A 20884-nucleotide genomic window follows, 5' to 3' on the forward strand; every position below is an offset into this window, starting at 1 on the left:
GCTATATCAAGCAGGAGAGACAAAGAAGTCTTTTATCATCTCTTCCAGAAATGACATACAGGAGGAAGGGGAAGAATTGTTTTTTCTTAGGCTGGTGTCATCCCATGGTGGAGCACGTATCCCAGAGGATAAAAGCACGGCACAGTTAAGAGTGCTAAAAAGTGACAGTGCCAATGGAATCTTTAGCTTTACAGGAACCTGCACTCCAGAGGTAAGGGATTTTAAGTGATTAAATATTTACTGTTGTACATGATAGCTTAACAAAACTGATTATGCCTTAAAACCTCTGCAGGTGGGAGACAGTTGTCCTACAACAAACCAAGTTATTTATATTTGCTCAGGATTACATAAGATTAACTTTACTAAAGCATGTTTGTTTTTAGCATTTTAGGATAGTATGCCTTTCTTTTGGCTGTAAGGAAATAGCAAGCTTTCACATGAGATGCTTGTGATGGCAGCTGTCTCTGGTTACAACATAGATCTTACATTTCACTGTCACAGATCATAGATAAGGACATACATAAGCAATAAACAAATCACATGTAGAATCATATCTATGATGGATGTTAATATTATCACAGACTGTTATTGACTCACAGTGTCAGTTCATCTGGAGCCCATTTCCTGACCTGAACAATGTTGTCTGTGTAGACATACCTTATTTTAAATACCTTTATATGGGCAACAGAAATAATAAGGTTGAAGCTACATACATTACAGAAATTAAAAGGGGACACCCCAAAAAATTCTGAAATAATCTGAGATACTTAAAAGGCAAAACTAGAAAACAGTGGGGTATAGTGGCAAGAAATACAATCTCTCTACTGTGATTTACTTCCTTCTGAAGACCGATGTTCTATTTTTAATTAGGGAGGAAAAAGCTTTGTCTACTTTGTAGTCAATTTTGTAAATACAAAGCCCAATTTTAAGTGATGCAGTATTGCCGAACACTGATGACATCTGAATATTTCATTGAACTGCAAGCTTCGGCAATAGTCCATGGAAAGCAATTACATCAGTGTCACACATGCACACACAAAAATGGAAGGCTTCATTAACACAGCAGATGGTAAGCTCTTAAGAAATAAAAATGCTGTGCTGTGTAACATAATGCCAATAAACATAAGAGAAGACAATATTTGTTATTACATGCTGTTTTATTGTATTCCAAACAGACAGCTTTGCAACTACACATGGAGGATTATTGCTGAGTGCTTCCTTTGAATAATTTCAAAACTTTATGAAAGAACTTGTCTAAAGAAATACTTCAAATTCTCCGTTTTATACTTCAGTACTGCTAAGAAACACCTGACCTCTACTTTACACAGAAAACCAGTGTCAGGTTTCAAAAAGCTTGTAAGGTGCATGTTTTTGCATGCATAATGACATGGAGATATGATAGGTTTGCTAACAGATTTGAATTGCTGTAGCTCTGACTAACAAGTCTGTCATTCGTCCCAGGCAGTAGCATTGTATTAATGTGTGGATGCTATCGGCCTGTCATTCATATGAGGAGCCCCAGTACACAGTACATTATTTCTAACTTTTTTAAAATGCATTTGTAAAACAGATATTTTCTACCTATATTTTATCTTTCTTTTCATAAGAAGTCATTGTATTTTGGGATTTTGCATTTCATTTTCCCATCGTATGGCATACTGTGTGCAGATAAGGTGGCAACTCTTTGAGCCTTGCCTATAACTCTTAAAGAGTTAATTTGTAATAAGTGTCAAGTGAAAAAGGAGTTAATTTTAACATTTGCTTTCTTTTCTGAAGTATTTCTATTTTCAAATGTTTCCCATGTTGGCGTTCTTCGTATCTTTGTCTTTGAGCTTATCTTCCTGCATTATGCTCTCGCACTTATATAACTGCCTTTAATCTTTTTGGGAATTCTGGCAGGGAAAGTTTGGATGGAAAAATAGTAGCCTTCAGAACCATCCTAAGTGAGTGCAGAACATTAGGATAGTCTAGGAATGACCACTGTCCCATTCATTACTGACTCTTCATCTCTGTCCACTGCTTGCCTGGAAATGCCCTGGTTCTACTTGCAGCCCTAAACAAGGTAAAGTGGGTATCAGAGAACAAAAAAATATTAAGATAATGGCACGGTGAGTGGTGAAGCAGAAACAGAACACAAACAAGTAAAGCAGAGCAGACAAATCAAAACTAGCAGTTAGTGGGGAAATAGCTGTCACATGTAGGCTGCCATTACACGTAGGCTGTCTGGGTAGTTGTAAATATATAAACATAGGTTGTAGCCTGCAACCAGAGGTAGTTTTCCATCAAATGTAGCTGATGTATATTGCTGGGTGTGCAATAGCATACCCAGGTAGCTCTGCCTGTCAGGCAATACCTGCTATCTCACTTATGACAAATTTTCAGCCTTACATCTATGTTATGTACCTACTTGAATACCTTCAGATTGTGAACACAGTCACACTGCCTTACTTTTCAGAGAAAGGAATGACAAGTTTGAGTCTTCCTCAATCACTTATGAATGGGCATTTTCTTCTAAACTTGAATAAATGAAGTAAGGAGGCAGTGAGTATTCCCTGCACCATTGAGACAGCTTGTTGAACACTGGTCATAATTTATGAACACCATACTCCTTATATAAGCCTTTTATTCCATGTGTAAGTGGCTTTTGTGCAGAATAACAATCCTAAGAGTGCCTCTGTGTCGGCCAAAAGTCACCTGTACCAGCAGTGTTACTTCACTAAAGGTATGCAAGATAACATTAAAATATGTGTCTGGTTGAAGTGTGTGATTCAACGCCTACCCAGGTTTTCTAGACGGTCTGATGAAGCACAATGCAAATCCTTCACAAATTCTCTACCAGTAGTTATCATAGGTTCAGAGGTGTGTACTAGGCTAATGGCCCTGGAGCTTATATACGCCTAGCCCAAGTAGATTCCCTGGCATCATGCCATGCAAAGTTAGTTCCCAGTGCCCCTGTTAAGGAAGGCCACTGAAGTGATCCCCGAGGTGAACTTCCTATTGCCCATCCACTCATCAAGATTTCTCTTAAAGAGGGCCAGTGAAGTGCTCTGCTTGACGTGAATGGGAAGTTTGTTCCAGAGTATGGGAAGTCTCTGGGTTAGGAACCTGTCCTTCCAGCATGTTCTGTTTACTGTGGTAATGAGGTTTAGGTCCCTGGAGCATGTGGCACGGAGGGATTGGGATTTTTTTAGGTGTAGCATATCAAGCAGTGCAGGGAACATGGCTTTGTAGGTCAAGCAGAGATCATCTCTAAGTAGGCGATAAGAGACAGAGTATAGCTGGAGTTTTTTGATTCTGTCTGTATAGGGCATGTATCTAAGGCCTAAGATCCTCTTAGTGAGGTATTTTTGTGGCCTTTTCAGTTGTTGTAGATGTCTAGTGAGGTACGTACCAAATGGGGCATTCTATTCTATAATAAGTCTAATGAGGGATGAGTAGAAAGGGATTAAGACCTCTTTCTTCCTAGATGGGAAACCTTTTGTAATGAGATGTGCCACATAGAAGGACTTTCTGACTACAGTGGCAATGTGGTTATCAAAGGAGAGGTTGCTGTCAACCTGTGTCCCCAGGTCTCTTATCTCACCTTCGGTGTTTAGCGGACTATCACCTGTGTGGTAGTTTATGGGCACCAACATTTTCCCAAAGGGAATGACAATGCAGTTTTTCACATTGAGCTTAAGGCCATGGTTCTAGCACCAGTCATTGGTGTCAGTGAGGCCTTTTTGTAGACTGTCTACATCAGTTGGAGAATCAGTAATGGCTCCCAGTTTGCAATCATCTGCGAACTTGGCTAGCCAGAGTCCTTTTGTGTTGGCTTAAACTTCAGAGAAGTAGATGATAAACAGGAGAGGACCTAGGACTAATCCCTGTGGGACACCACTTGTAACTGGTCGGTAGTCAGATTTGGAGTCCGCTACTATCACAGTGTGGGTTCTATCAATGAGCCAGTTGGCAACCCATCTTATGACATAGGGGTTTATGCCTAGTTTAGTGAGTTTATCAATAATTCCTGAGTGAGGGATGGTGTCAAAGGCCTTGGCAAGATCTAGGTAGGCTGTGCGAACTACCTTGCCCTCATCCGCAGCTCTGATGACAGACTCGAAGAAGACTATCAAGTTGAGCAGGCATGATCTACCTTTCACAAAGCCAAACTGCATGGGGTCCAGAGTTTGGAGATTCCATATGTCCTTATTTATAAGGTCCATGATGATGCGCTCCATAGCCTTACATATCAGAGTCGTCAGACTAATGGGGCGGTAGTTCCCAGGGTCTGCAATCCCTCCCCCTTTGTGGAGTGGGATGACCGTAGCAGTGCGCCATTCGGTAGGAACAAACCCTGAAATGAGGCTGTGATTGAACAGGGTACTCAGGTGTGGTGCCAGTTCACCTTGTAGTTCATGTAGAACACAACCAGGGATATTATCAGGTCCCATGGAAGCTGTATTCTTGGCTTTGGACTGTGTGTTATTTACCTGTGTAGCTGTGATAATAGGGACTTGGCATTCCTCAGGTATTGTGATAGGCCCTTTAGGGGGTGAAAGTGGGGTAAAGTTCACACTGAACCTGTTGGCCAATATGTTGGCAATATCAGTTGGTTCTGTATCTGTATTGGCATTGTGCTGTAACTCAGAGCAGATCTGAGTATTGCTATGTAGATTCTTGATGTAACTGAAGAATGCCTCGTGGTTGTCTTTAGAATCTGAAACAATTTTGTTTTTGTAGCTAGCTTTAGAGGATTTGATGATGGATCTCAGTTTTATGCTGAGGCTAACAAGGGAGTTTTTCCAGTCTTGGGAATTCACCCTTTTCTGCAACAGTTTTTTCCTTCTGTTGCAGAGTTTGTTTATGGTGGGGGATCACCAGATTGACTTCCTTTTTTGGAGGAGAGCATCTTGGTTCTGTTTGGTATGGTCCATTCCATGCACTTGTGTATATGCTCATACAGTGCATTGGTGTATGAGTCAGCAGTCATCCACCTATTTTCCATTTGCATGGGTGTCGGGAAGTTAGCCACCTCTGTTTTTAGAAGCCCAAAATTGGCTTTGGAGAAGTTTTTTTTACTGAGGTTTCATTTAAGGGGGTGAGGGTGGGATGTGGATATACATGGTGATTAGCTTGTTGTCAGATCTGACCAGGGAGGAGTTGATTATTGGTGTAGAGCAACGGTCACCCATGTTAGTAATGACCAGGTCAAGGATGTTTCTACCCCTGGAGGGGTTAAGAATGAGTTGGTCCAGGGCATTGGAATTAATGAATTCCAGAAAACGTTTAGCAAGTGTGTTGGTACATGAGTAATTTTCCCAGTTAATGAAGGGGTAGTTAAAGTCTCCCAGTATAAAGGTTTTGGGTTATCAGCTGTTCTTTAACAATATTGGTATGTTCCCATTCTGATAGTTACTTATTAGTTAATCAGAATGTGAAATGTTGAATGATGATCTTCCAGTGATATTTCTGCAAAAGTTAGGTTTTAATACTACATGAAAATTGTTGGCTTTTATAGAAGATACAGAAATAACCAACAGAGAAGAAAAGCTGAGATGCATGCTTGTTCTTCCCAAATCCTTGTCTTACTAAATATACTAACTTTTAAGAAACCTTTGTCAGATACAAAAAAATGCTTCCTAATCATAAACCAGAATTTTATGAAGATCCCAAATTGTACACAATTGTCATTTAGCAATGTATCCATCACTACCTATATCGAATCATTCCACTCGTACATTGATAGCAAGTGTCATCCACTAACATCCTTCATCCAGGGATCTGATCTTGATTTAAATGATTTCTTTAATTTCTCTCCATGTCACCCCAGGAAAAAAAGGCAACTTTACTCTCCTCAGTCCTCTCACCCCTGGAGGTGCCTCTGGTCACCTGAGCTTTAATCACACATAAGTCTGACATGAGGATGGCTAGATAACAACTGTGCCAGTCTTACCATGTGCTACACAATGCCACATTTGGAATCCATATCCTTGACAGTGTAATGTTTCTTAAACCCCATAGCCGAAAGATAATTTTCCTGTGGTAAGACTGTACTTATACCCACCCTAGGAAAGGAGGATGTTAACTGCACCTAGTGATACTAACTAGAGCCATTAGACTTGTTTTAAGGTAGGCTAGGATAATGAGACAATTGTTGCAGTGTTGATAAATGTGACAAGTCATTTGGCAAATCTGCTGTTCTTTTTTTTTTCCTGAGGTGCATATCCTAACATCAGAATTAAAGATGCAACTCCTATACTAAAGTTATTTCATTACAAGAGCCAGCTTTACTGGTGTAGAGGGATGAAGCCTTGATTGTGTCCTAGACAAGTTCAATTAGCTGGTTTGGTGTCATATGAGTTGGTCATCTTTTAAAATGTCTGGACCTACTAGAGGCAGTTCTGAAATATGGAGAGCGAATAGCTGAACAAATGGACTTCATAAGTCTCAGATGCATTTCTAGAAATGTTCCTTTTCATCAAGGTATGGGGATCTTGGAGTGGGTATATATAAGCTTGGTGGGTGCGGAAAGTTGCATGTGGGGCTTCCTCCCCTCTGCAAAATGAAGTTTAAAGAGCATTTTTTGAAATTCACTTATCTCATGTGTTTTCTGACTTTTTTCCAGCGTATTGGCACTCAACTTTTTGAGTGATGGCATTTCAATAGGGAGACATTTTTATCTAACATGGTGTATGCCTGGCTAAACTTTTAGGCAGTGAAAACAAGGGTTACTTTTAATGTAGATGCTTTGTGCTGCCTTCAGCAAATATCACTAATGAATACGTGTCCATTTATACAAACAATTGTTTCTTTGTACAACTACCTGATTTTGTTTTGAAGTATTATATGTCAGCTGTTGGTGTACATCAGCCATTTATTGAGAACTAACAGAAATTGTAGCCTGTGTTGGCATTATCATGGTAATACTCTTATTATTTTATCCATAGAATGAAGTGAGAAAGCCAGCATTTCAGATTACATGGAAAGTACAAACAGACTTTTAAGTTTTCATGTGTTTGTATTTTATACTATTTAGGACGTTGATGTTGACACAGGTAGTTCTAATCTGGGAACAGATTCATTTTATTCCAAGTCTTTATGAAGTCATAAAATACATGAGATAGTAAAATATTGGCTGGCAGTAGAATGTAGACTGAAATCTGTTAGTGAAGGATTGCTTGCTGATGGATATTTAAAAGGAAAAACAGGAAATATGGATATTCAAGTAGAGGCACGGCACACATGCATTTAAATATTGCAACTCATACACATTTAGTGGAGGCATGACATCTATGACGTGAAAATCAGAGCTGTTTGTGCATCAGTTTACTGGATTTCAGTCTGCAATAAAGTGTTTTTTGCTGTTGTGCTGCTGTACAAAACAAGTATGTGATTAAAGACCAATTCCCATTTAGGGGATCAAATCAGAAAAATAATTTAAAGACACGGAACAGTGACCAGATGGTGACATATTAGCTAAACTCTTATGAAAGTCTGATAAGGGGTATATATTTCATTTTCTTAACATAAGTTAGTATAGTAGAAGAAAAGAAGAAGTTTGCAATTAAGGATATGAAAAATTGAAGTGCGCTAGCAATGGAAAGTGGGAACGATGGACAATTATGACACATGACCATGACAGTGATACTTTTGTCTGTAGCTAACTTTTAATTAATTAATGCTATTACTCATTACTGATTGTGGTATTTATGTATTGTGAAGTGCATGCTGTTTTTACTTTGTATAACATCAAGCTGCAAAATTAAATAGCACTGAGCTTTTATTGTTCTGGAAGTTGCCACCAAACAGAATCTTGAATGATCTTTTTAGACTAAGTGATCTAAGACAGAAGACTGGATGTAGTTTTCTTAATCTTATGACAGTGAGAGTTATAATGTTTTATTGGACCTCTTCTGCAGTTCTAGTTTCAACCTCATAGATGTAGTAGAGAGTCGATTGTTGATGATGCATCCCAGACAGTGTCAATGTTTTGCATTTTTAATTAATTTGTTAATAAGGTAAACCTACCAGGCTCAAGAGTCTATTCAGGGGTGACCTGGGAGCACCATTCAGTTTTTTTTTAGTTGCTTAGGTTATGCAAAATGAAGGAATTAAACTGAGAACTACAGGATAATGTCTTATTAGCAGATTATATTCTTATTTTTTATCTCAGTCTGCAGTCCTCCAAAGCTAAATATGATTGTCTCTGATAGTTCTGGAATAGGTTACAAAATGGAAATATTGTTAGGAAACATGATGAAATTTCACTGCAGTGCAAGTGATACTTCAAAGACAATACATTGTAACTGTTTCACATGAAATGTACTATATATGTATTCGTTTTTTCTTTCATTCATCTATCTATTTATCTATCCATCTCTGTCTGTAAATATATATATATATATATATATATATATATATATATATATATATATATATATATATATATATATATACCTGTCTATCTTTTTCACCAATGAGCTAATCCTATCTGACTTATGGTCCTTTTTCAACTGGGTAGTTTAGTTAGGACACTGGTAAAGTTCCCTACCCTGCCTGTAGGTAGAGTGTAGTTATGTTTGTGTTAGTTGAGGAGGTATAAGAGTTGGCAGTTATCTCAGAGGATTAAGGCTATTAGCTGTCAATGAGTCCAGGATTTGATTCCCATAGCCTCCATTTGCTTTCTGCATGACTTTGAGCAAGTGGCTTATTTATTTGTCTTTGATGACCAGGATAGTCAGGAGAAAAGATGCATCAGAAGTATGTACATGAAAAGAAGTTATGTCTTACCATAATGTTCCATCTGTGTTGTAGATCTTTATTCATTCATTACTGATAGGACTTCGGTTCTGTCCTCGGAACCGACACAGCTATTTCCAAGCTCTTGCCAGCCAAAAACTCTCAGCTATGACCTATCCACAATGCCCCTCTCATAGTCTCTCCAGATCAAGTTTGCCCACCCCTATATTATAGAGATAGTAAGAGAAAACAGTAGGAGGTTCTGCCTGAGCAAATACCCTAACCAGGAATTCCTAAAGTCCATCAGGAGTCCAGGCAGGGGGAAGGAGGGTGGGAAGTAATGAATGAATAAAGATCTACAACACAGATGGAACGTTATGGTAAGGCATAACTTCTTTATCTGATGTTGTAAATCTTTATTCATTCCTTACTGATAGGACTGAGTCCCCAGCTACTTGAGTCCTGGATGGCCCTAAGGAAGGATATTCCTGAGCACCATAGAACCAAAAGATGCTCATCCCCTGGAGGTCAAATCCAATTTGTAATGAGTGATGAAGTTATGAGGGCTTGCCCAAGTGGCTGCTGGTCAGATATAATCCATAGAGGCTCCGGAATGAAAAGCCACAGAAATAGCCATCGATCTGTTAGAATGAGCCTTTATTCTGGAAGGTAAGGATAGCTTATTCTGATGGTAGATAAAGGTAATGATGTTTCTAAGCCAGGAGGATAAAGTCACTTTGGAGACAGGTTTACCCAATCTGGGTCCTGCAAAGGCCACAAACAATTGATCCGTTTTCCTGAAAGATTTAGTCCTGTCCAAGTAACAACAAAGCTACCTATGAACATCAAGGGTGTGCAAACGATACTCCCCTCTGTTTGACTGCCGAGGGAAAAAGATGGCAGGTCAATAGATTGGTTAATGGAGAATCCAGAAATGACCTTGGGCAAGAAAGAAGGGTCAGTACAAAGGGAGACTCTATCCCTGTGGAAGTTCAAGTAAGGTCTCTTGACATTCAAGGCCTGCAACTCATATACTCTTCTCACTGAGGTAAGTGCTACTAGAAGTAGAGTCTTCCATGATAAAAATTTTATATCACAAGAATCAAAAGGCTCGAAAGGAGGGCCTGTTAATGATTGAAGTACCAAGATCAAGTCCCAGGGTTCTATGGGGGGGGCTTGACAGGAGGTTTAACATGCAATACTCCTTTCAAAAAGGTTTTGTACAGGTGGTGTGACATAACAGAAGCATTATCAAGTGCATTATGAAAATTTGCAATAGCTGCTAAATGTACAGTGGTTGTCGATGCTGAGACTCCTGCATGTAGAAGAGTCATCAGGTATTGTAGGATCTTTTGAACAAGCATAGAGAAAGGGTCTTTGTTCTGATTTTTGGCCCAAGTAGAGAACCTAGTCCATTTACTAGAATAAAATTTCTTGGTGGAAGTTTTGTGTGAAGCCAGAAGAATTTCACAAATGGGTGATGAGATACCAGACAGCCTGGCAATTATTGGAAGTGAAGGAACCAAGCTTTGAGCTTGAGGTTGTGGAGACTGAAGTGAATCAGTCCCTGAAGATGAGACAACAGACCTTGGGAATGATTCAGGATCCACGGGTTGTGAATCAGATGAGGCCATAGGAAAAGGAACCAGACTTGATGGGGCCAATAAGGGGCAATGAGGATCACTTTGCTTCTCAACCTTTCAGCTTTCTGGAGGAATTTTGGGATGAGGGGAAATGGGGGAAGGCATACAGTAGACCCGGAGGCCAATCGTGCATTAGAGCATCCTTTGGTGGCTCCCCCTGAGGGGGGATCAGGGCAAAGTAGCTTCTGTATTTGTTGTTTAAGGGGGAAGCAAACAGATCACAGCAAGGTCTGCCCCATTGGTGGACTATCCGATCCACTATTACAGGATTGAGGGACCACTCATGAGGCATCAGGATGTTCCTGCTCAGATTGTCCGCAATAAGGTTGGAACTCCCGGGAATGTGCGTTGCTATAAGAAAGCAGTTGGAAGCTATTACCCAGTGCCAAATCCTCATGGCTTCCCGACACAGGGGTTAAGACCTGGTTCTGCCTTACTTGTTGATATACCAGATGACTGACATGTTGTCTGAATGAATTGCAATGGTCCCAGAAGGGAGGGATGTATGGAACACTTGCAACACTAAGAGAACTGCCCTCAGTTCCAGGACATGTATGTGCAAATTGGCCTCCATGGGGCACCAGGTGCCTTGGACTGTCTTTCCCTGGAAATGCCCCCCCCCCACCCTAACAGGGAAGCATCCGTGGTCACCATGGCTGTTGGCTGGGGGAGACAGAATGGTCAACACCAAAGATTCGATCCTGGCTTCATCCACCATAGCATTTCTTCCTTGCAAAGGTTTGTAAGACATATCATGTGGTCGAGTGGGTGAGTTAAGATCGACCATTGTGAAGAAAGGAGCCACTGTAGTATTCTCATGTGCAACCTCACCAGTGGTACTAGAGTAATGGCAGCTGCCATGGAGCCTAAGAGTTGCAGTGCAAGGTGTGCTAGTACAAAGGTCTGTGGAAGAAGGGCTTGGATTTGGTGTCTTATTTTCAAAAGCCTGTGAGGAGGGAGGGAAGCTTGACAGGATGTTGTGTCGAAAACTGCTCCAATGAATTCCAGTGTTTTTGTTGGGGACATTTGAGATTTGTCCTTGTTGACTATAATCTCCAAGTGGAGAGCGAGGCCTTGAGTGTAAGAGAGGAAACAGGTTAGAAAATTCCTGGTTGAGGCGGTAAGGAGCCAATCATCTAGATACGGAAACACCTGGAATCCTTGTAGCCGAAGATGAGCTACTACAACTGCCATACATTTAGTGAACATTAGGGAGGTTGTCGAGACACCGAATGGCAGTGCCCTGAACTGGTAGTGTTTGGCTCCGAGCCAGAAGTGGAGATCCATCTTTATGTGGTAATACACGTCCTGGAGGTCTATAGAGCACATCCAGTTGTCCCTCCCTAGAAAGGGGAAAATGGACTGTACAGTGACCATCCGGAATTTTTGAGGTTTGATGAATTTGTTCAATAGGCTGAGATCCAGGATTGGTCTCCAGTCCCCTGTCTTTTTTGGCATTAAAAAGAACCTCGAGTAAAACCTGGATCCTCTCTGGTCTGGTGGGATTGGTTGGATGATTCTTTTTCTTAGCAGCTTTTCTATTTCTAAGGCTGCTACCTCCCTCTGATTGCATGGTACATCGGGGATTCATTTGATGGGTCTGGGAGTTAAATCAAATGGTATCTGGTAGCCCCTGGATATTATTCTCTGCACCCAAACATCAGTAGTAGTAGGAAGTTGCCAGGCTGTTAGGTGCAGAGAAAAATGACCACCCCAACTGCTTCCAGAGGAAAGCAGTCGGGCTGCTGCTCAGGAGCTCTGGTAGGGTCGTCTGGAGAAGGAATCTCTAGTGTCCTGGTTATGCAGACCCCCTCTACCCCAAAAGGGGCATCTTCAAGATGAGTTGCTCCCTCTGCCCTGGGGGGATTGCTCACCACGAGTGTTGTGGAAGGATCCTTGGGATTTCCTGAACCACAATTTTCCTCTCCTCTGGTTCCTGGAGTAGGACCTCTGGGGTGTGGAAAAACGAATGCCCACAGCAGACAAGATCTTTCTGTCTTTCTCACTTCGTGCTAGTGTGTCTCATACTTTGGGACCAAAAAGTGCAGATTCGTCGACAGGCACATTGATGAAGGAAGATTTAAAGGGGTCTGCGAAATCACACAAACGCATCCAAGCATGACGTCTCATGACAATGCCTGATACGGCAGCTCGAGCTGCCCCCTCAATGGTGTGAGATATCAAACTCATAGAGGAGTTTGAGATAGATTCAAGGGTAGCCAGCTGGGAGGTGACAGTGTCTTGCACCTCATCAGGCAGTACCCCCACCAAAAAGGAAGACATTTCAGAGATTAGGTCTCTTTGGAGGCGAGTGAAGTCTGCCAGATAGTTCAGCGACCGGATGGCAAAGGTCGCTGAAGCATAGGTCCACTTCCCTAGTCTGTCCATGGCCAGAGACTCCCTGTTCAGAGGATGGACAGTGGAATTATCTTCTGCCAGTTCCCTCCTGGGTGCCACCACCACGACCATGGAATCAACCGTCAACTGCTTGGACCAGTTGGGATGGTCTTCAGCGGTGGATAAAATTTTGTCCGGCCTCAGGGGGATGGGTTCTACATTGTCTGGGGCCTTCCAAGCATGCTGCATGATCAGCTTAATAAGTTCATCCACAGGTGGGGTCACCCAGGACATAGATGGCCAGGCACAGAAGGCCTGAAAGAATACTGATTCCTCAGAAGAAGGGATAGTGGACTTCCAGTCTCCCCACTGCTTGAGGATTTTGAGAATGTCTCCAAATGAGACGTCATCTGGGGGAGACCGTGGGGACCCTTCTCCCTCATCACAATTGGTGTCCTCAGTAATAGATTCCTCAGGGGAATCAAGGTGTTTCCTCTTGCACCATTTCTTCCAGGGTGGCTTCCCAGTGGGGTCTTCTGAGGAGGACTCCAGAGAAAGGGTTCCCTTCAAAAGAAGGTCTTGCGGCTCCCGTGCCCGGGATGCCAAAGTAGGGAGTTGGGACAGCTGGGGGGTTCTGGTGCTGATGTCATTGGTGCTGACTGTGAGCCTATGAAGGCAAGGACCCTCTCCATCACCTAGAAAGCAGGCCTGCCTGAGGAGGGATGGGAACCCAGAACCGAGAAGGACAACCTCAGAACTGTGGTCACACGCCACCCTGAGGAGCCCACCTCCAGGTGAGGAGCTCTGAGAGGACTGGAAGCTGTCAGAGCCATGGACATAGATGTTGCCAGCGAAACAACAGGCACCAAGCTAGGTACCAAGGTGCTGACAGTCCAAACACTGCTTTGAGAGTACACCAGCTTCAATGGAGCCGATGCAGCAAGGAAGGTCAGTAATGACAGGGAAAACTCTGCAGTTGGGGCAGAGACAGTATGCACTGGGGTGTACGTTGGAGAGTATCTGGTTCTTGGGAGATGTTCAACTTTAGGAACCGAGGTCATAGTCAGTGGAGCCGAATAAGCTATCAGCACCATGGCTGGGGATGGTGCCAAAGCAGGTATGGACGTGAAAGCCAGTGTCAGAACCAAGGATGGCACTGAAGCTGATGGTGCCAAAGCTGGAACAGAAACAGGAGTCAACATCAGAGGTGGCACCGAGGGAGAAGACACAGGGCCTGATGCTGAAGAGGTCTCTGCCGAGGGCACCAGAGAAGCTCGATGCTGACTTGGTTCCATAATTGATAGAAATGGAGGAACTGAGTGACTCCGTTTCTCCTTGTATTTCTTGGTCTTAGGAGGTGGTGAGACCTCCAACCCAGAGAGAGCCTCCAAAAAAGGTGTTTTGACTAAACCTTTCAGAATTAACTTGTTTTTGCACTCTGCTAGAGTGTGATTGCTAAAACTAGAACAGATATCACAAGAAGCATTTATATCATCCATGCCCAAACAGTAAACACATTGAGCATGGCTGTCCGAGTTGGGCATCTTACACCCAAGCAATTTTCACCCCTTTTTTGGAGGAAACCCCATATAGTTACATCTCAGGGTTCAAAAACTCAAACTTTAGCCATATATGTAGACACAAAGATTAAATATTTCTACTTGGGCTACCCACACATTTTAATAGACTCTTGGGACTTTTTAGACAAGTTTAATGCTATACCCTACCATGATGATTACTCATTTGTAACAATAGATGTTAAGGACCTTTTTTCTGTCATACCCCATACCATAGGCCTTGATTGGTTTGAACAGATGTTGGTAGAATTTAATATTCTTAATAGTGATGAATTCAGGCTTGTACTTGAAAACATGGAAATGGTTTTGAAAAATAACTTTATATATTTTCAGGGAGATATCTATCACCAGCTTGATGGGGTGGCAATGGGTTCGGCTTGTGCTCCGATATATGCTAACATTATTATGCCCTTTTGGGAACTTAATTATGTATTCAAATCATCTTTTAAACATCACATTATTAAGTATTTTCGTTTTTTGGATGACATCTTTATTGTTTGGGATGGTGCAGACCTACAAGTTGGTGAATTTATTGAATACTTGAGTGATACTACTACATTTCTTCAGTTTACCTTTCAACATACTAAGGATGAAGTTAATTACTTGGATGTTAAGATAAGTAAGGACAAAAATAATGGAAGTTACAAGTCTAGGATTTTTAGGAAAAGTTGTTTTTCGAATTCATATGTCCATTTTCAGAGTGACCATCCATTATTTTTGAAGAAGAATGTAGTGAAGGGTCAAATGATTAGGGTTTCAAGAATGACAAGTAATTTTGAGGAATTTATGGAAGGGATGGAAGTGGTTCAAGAATTATTCAAAGAGAGAGGATATCCTAGTAAATTAGTTAAGACCATCAAGAAGGAAGTAGTAAAGAAGTAGTAGTAAAGAAACGGGAATTTAAATACTGTCCACTTTTAACATTTAATGGCGGGATGAGTACCTTAACCATTGGTAATGAGACATGGGAATTGGTCTGGAACTGCCCCGTTTGACCTTAACCCACTACACTGGTATAAGTTGGTTGCAGAAGGGCATTAATGAGGTTTGGAATATTTTTGGGAGAATGTCTAGTAAACCGTCCATCTTTCAACAACCCCTTAGGTTTGGATATAGGAAGAATAACAATCTTAAAAAGATTTTTGAAAGAAAGAAGGTTTCCAATTGTAGGGGGGAGCATTAACTAAGACAGGTACTCATAAGTGCGGTAGATGCGCACAATGTCCATTTCTATCAGGTGAAAAGGACCTTTGGATACAAAGTATTGGGTACAGATTAAAGAGCAACAGGTATTACAGTTGTTACACTAAGGGGGTAGTATACCTCACATATTGCACGACATGTGGGGCGTACTATGTGGGGAAAACTGAAAGACACCTGAGGACACGGATATATGAACACATGAGAGATATTAATAAAAAGAATGAGAACAATACCCTGTTTAGACATACCTTAATATGTAAGGAAGCCAATATAAAATTTTGGGTTTTGGAAGAAGTGAAACCAGGGGAGAGGGGTGGTGACTGGGAAACATTCTTGGAATATAGGGAATTAATTTGGCAAATTAGATTGGACGCATGCTCCCATTTGGGCATGAATGACCATATTTCCATCAAACCAGCATTAAAATTACTGGCATTAAATCCCAAATAAATTTCCACCTGGTTATTGGTTAGGTACTTGGCTTTAACTCATAGAGGTTTGTAGTTTCCTTGATTTTCCATATAGAAACAAGTATTTTTATCCCCATATGAATTCTACAGGTTGAAATTCTGGTACCCTATATATATAATATATACACATATATATATATTTCATCATTGTAACATTTTAATATTATCATTTTAACATACACAGCATATTTTAACATTTATTTAATATTTATAAAAATACATATATATTTATATTGATATATTTTTATATATTATTATATATTACACATTAAATATTTATATATATTTTTTATCCAGCACTATTACATTGCAATGGTGACAATACCTATTTTTATTGAATATCAGTTGGCTATGAATGAATTATATGTATGTACTTCTAAAACAGCTTTGAAATGGTTAAAGGAGGCACCCAAGTGTAATTTCAGTCAGTTTGATTGAAACATTAATTGTTTTCAATTTGTTGCTAAGGTTTTAATACCCAACAAAAAGTATATAAATGCATCAATTAACATTTTACATTGATTCTGATGAAGTCTCTTATGTAGAGACGAAAGCGCGCTCAATCTATGTTTGCTGTACTGTTTGCTGTTGGTGTTCATCTACATTAAAACTAATACCCAGTTTTAACATACTGTCGAAGCGTGGTTTGTGGAGGATATACCTTTATTGTGCCGACCAGTGGATTGTGTTTTTTACGTTTCAGAAGGTGTGTAGAGGTTCGTGGTGGTTGTGGTTACATCCAGTTGTCCCTCCCTAGAAAGGGGAAAATGGACTGTACAGTGACCATCCGGAATTTTTTAGGTTTGATGAATTTGTTCAATAGGCTGAGATCCAGGATTGGTCTCCAGTCCCCTGTCTTTTTTGGCACTAAAAAGAACCTCGAGTAAAACCTGGATCCTCTCTGGTCTGATGGGACTGGTTGGATGATTCTTTTTCTTAGCAGCTTTTCTATTTCTAAGGCTGCTACCTCCTTCTGATTGCGTGGTACATCGGGGATTCATTTGATGGGTCTGGGAGTTAAATCAAATCGTATCTGGTAGCCTCTGGATATTATTCTCTGCACCCAAACATCAGTAGTAGTAGTAAGTTGCCAGGCTGTTAGGTGCAGAGAAAAATGACCCCCCAACTGCTTCCAGAGGAAAGCAGTCGGGCTGCTGCTCAGGAGCTCTGGTAGGGTCATCTGGAGAAGGAATCTCCAGTGTCCTGGTTATGCAGACCCCCCCTACCCCAAAAGGGGCATCTTCAAGATGAGTTGCTCCCTCTGCCCTGGGGGGATTGCTCACCACGAGTGTTGTGGAAGGATCCTTGGGATTTCCTGAACCACAATTTTCCTCTCCTCTGGTTCCTGGAGTAGGACCTCTGGGGTGTGGAAAAACGAATGCCCACAGCAGAGAAGGTCTTTCTGTCTTTCTCACTTCGTGCTAGTGTGTCTCGTACTTTGGGACCAAAAAGTGCAGATTCGTCAAGAGGCATATTGATGAAGGAAGATTTAAAGGGATCTGCGAAATCACACAAACACATCCAAGCATGACGTCTCATGACAATGCCTGATACGGCAGCTCGAGCTGCCCCCTCAATGGTGTGAGATATCAAACTCATAGAGGAGTTTGAGATAGATTCAAGGGTAGCCAGCTGGGAGGTGATAGTGTCTTGCACCTCATCAGGCAGTACCCCCACCAAAGAGGAAGACATTTCAGAGATTAGGTCTCTTTGGAGGCGAGTGAAGTCTGCCAGATAGTTCAGCGACCGAATGGCAATGGTCGCTGAAGCATAGGTCCACTTCCCTAGTCTGTCCATGGCCAGAGACTCCCTGTTCAGAGGATGGACAGTGGAGCTATCTTCTGCCAGTTCCCTCCTGGGTGCCACCACCACGACCATGGAATCAATCGTCAACTGCTTGGACCAGTTGGGATGGTCTTCAGGGGTGGATAAAATTTTGTCCGGCCTCAGGGGGATGGGTTCTACATTGTCTGAGGCCTTCCAAGCATGCTGCATGATCAGCTTAATAAGTTCATCCACAGGTGGGGTCACCCAGGAAGTAGATGGCCAGGCACAGAAGGCCTGCAAGAATACTGATTCCTCAGAAGAAGGGATAGTGGACTTCCAGTCTCCCCGCTGCTTGAGTATTTTGAGAATGTCTCCAAATGAGATGTCATCTGGGGGAGACCATGGGGACCCTTCTCCCTCATCACAATTGGTGTCCTCAGTAATAGATCCCTCAGGGGAATCAAGGTGTTTCCTCTTGCACCATTTCTTCCAGGGTGGCTTCCCAGTGGGGTCTTCTGAGGAGGACTCCAGAGAAAGGGTTCCCTTCAAAAGAAGGTCTTGCGGCTCCCGTTGCCCGGGATCCCAAAGTAGGGAGTTGGGACAGCTGCATGCTAGAGGGGGGTTCTGGTGCTGATGTCATTGGTGCTGACTGCAAGCCTGTGAAGGCAAGGACCCTCTCCATCACCTAGAAAGCAGGCCTGCCTGAGGAGGGATGGGAACCCAGAACCGAGAAGAACAACCTCAGAACTGTGGTCACACGCCACCCTGAGGAGCCCACCTCCAGGTGAGGAGCTCTGAGAGGACTGGAAGCTGTCAGAGCCATGGACATAGATGGTGCCAGTGAAACAATAGGCACCAAGCTAGGTACCAAGGTGCCGACAGTCCAAACACTGCTTTGAGAGTACACCAGCTTCAATGGAGCCGATGCAGCAAGGAAGGTCAGTAATGACAGGGAAAACTCTGCAGTTGGGGCAGAGACAGTATGCACTGGGGTGTACATTGGAGAGTATCTGGTTCTTGGGAGATGTTCAACTTTAGGAACCGAGGTCATAGTCAGTGTAGCCGAATAAGCTATCAGCACCATGGCCGGGGATGGTGCCAAAGCAGGTATGGATGTGAAAGCCAGTGTCAGAACCAAGGATGGCACTGAAGCTGATGGTGCCAAAGCTGGAACCAAAACAAGAGTCAACATCAGAGATGGCACCGAGGGAGAAGACACAGGGCCTGATGCTGAAGAGGTCTCTGCCGAGGGCACCAGAGAAGCTCGATGCTGACTTGGTTCCATAATTGATAGAAATGCAGGAACTGAGTGACTCCGTTTCTCCTTGTATTTCTTGGTCTTAGGAGGTGGTGAGATCTCCGACCCAGAGAGAGCCTCCAAAAAAGGTGTTTTGACTAAACCTTTCAGAATTAACTTGTTTTGCACTCTGCTAGAGTGTGATTGCTAAAACTAGAACAGATATCACAAGCAGCATTTATATCATCCATGCCCAAACAGTAAACACATTGAGCATGGCTGTCCGAGTTGGGCATCTTACACCTACACTTGTTACACTGTTTAAACCCCAACTTAACTTTGTCTGACATAGTACTGGCAACAATGGGCTATCCTAAAGGGAACAACAACAACAAGGGAAAGAAAAGGAGAAAATACCAACGATGGTATTTAGAAATACCACAAGTGGTAAAGGAGGGCCTACCAAAGTCAGGAGAGAGGGACAGTACCAACGATGGTAAAGATTTAACTACCAAAGGTTGGGGGTAGGAAATAGAAACAGGTTATAGGCAATAGGACGAAAAGGCTAAACTGACTAAAAAATGACAAAGTTTTAAGAGAAACTACACAAAAAAACACAAAATTCCACTTAGCTTTGAGAGTGAGAGGCTAGGCACGTCTGACGAGGAATGCGGCAAACGAGATCTGGAGAGACTATGAGAGGGGTGTTGTGGGTAAGTCTTAGCTGAAAGTTTTTGGCTGGCGCAAGCTTGCAAACTGCCATGTCTGTTCCGAGGATGGAACCGAAGTCCTAATCAATAAGGAATGAATAAAGATTTACAACATCAGATCTGCATTTACATAATACATTTACAGTTTCTGAGATACAGTCATTGCATAACAAAAGTACAGAAAGTATGGTTTACATTGATAAACTGTGTAAAGTGTTTTTGTAACAAAATGTTATTAACTAGTTACATTACAAGACTTTGATGTGTTTATTTCACTATGAGATAGCCAGTATGTATTTTATTGACACACACATAATCTTATCTATTAATACACCAAAATTTGGTTAAGTGAATCACTTAACCAGACACTGACCTGGGGTATTTGTGAAATGGTTGATTTCATGATGAGTTACTTAATCAGATACTGCTCCAGGATATTTGTGAACTGGACTAATTTTATGGTGAGTCACTTAACTAGACACTGCTCTGGGGTTTTTGTGAAATGGACGGATTTCATGGTGAGACACTTAACCAGACACTGCTCTGTGGTATTTGTGAAATGGACTAATTTCATGGTGAGACACTTAATCAGACACTGTTCTAGGGTATTTGTGAAATGGAATAGGCCACTGCTCAGCAGTCTTCTGGATTTCTTGCCTAGTACCCACCTATGAACTTGTGTGCAGCTGAGTCAGGTGACAGGAAGTCAAGGGGAGGTGCATTATTTTGGTGCAGAAGGAAGTGAATGTAGTTGAACTGAAAGAGAAATAAATATGACTACAGAGATTACATAATCTGATTAGCATGGCAATTTTCCCATGGAAACCGGTGACAGTACATGTGAACATGGAGATAATGTATCTAAAGACTGACCAGAAGAAATTTCTGTCTTTGAAACAGATGTGGTAAAATATGACAATGGTACTAGGCATGAAGTGGTTAAAGCATCTTGGCCAAATTTGAAGGCAGAATGAAAGTTAAAAATGCTCAGTGTGATAAAAGGGAAACTGTTTGCAATGACCGGAGAAAGAAAATGATGCAAACATTGCTGTGTTTGTTACTGCACCAAGTCTGAATGTTGTTTAGCAAAAATATACAAAGGGACTTTCAAAAGTTTCAAAAATGTGATATAAGAAATATAATGATAGTGTTCCATATTAATTAAAAAAAAGTTGTGGTATTTCATGATGGCTGAGAGAATATTGTTTTTTTTTTTATA

General features: G+C 41.7%; 1 protein-coding gene across 1 annotated transcript in view; it reads left to right on the forward strand.

The window, feature by feature from the left end:
* ADGRV1 (adhesion G protein-coupled receptor V1) overlaps nt 1-20884 on the forward strand; it is a 3979741-nt gene that overhangs the window by 481293 nt on the left and 3477564 nt on the right. The window contains exon 21 of the mRNA XM_044064182.1: nt 1-211. This exon is cut by the window's left edge and continues 163 nt beyond it. Coding sequence (XP_043920117.1) covers nt 1-211 — 211 coding nt within the window. The remainder of the gene's footprint in view (nt 212-20884) is intronic.

The sequence above is a fragment of the Protopterus annectens genome, chromosome 2.part2, assembly GCF_019279795.1.
Source record: "Protopterus annectens isolate FY-2018-M chromosome 2.part2, PAN1.0, whole genome shotgun sequence".
Taxonomy (NCBI): Eukaryota; Metazoa; Chordata; order Ceratodontiformes; family Protopteridae; genus Protopterus; species Protopterus annectens.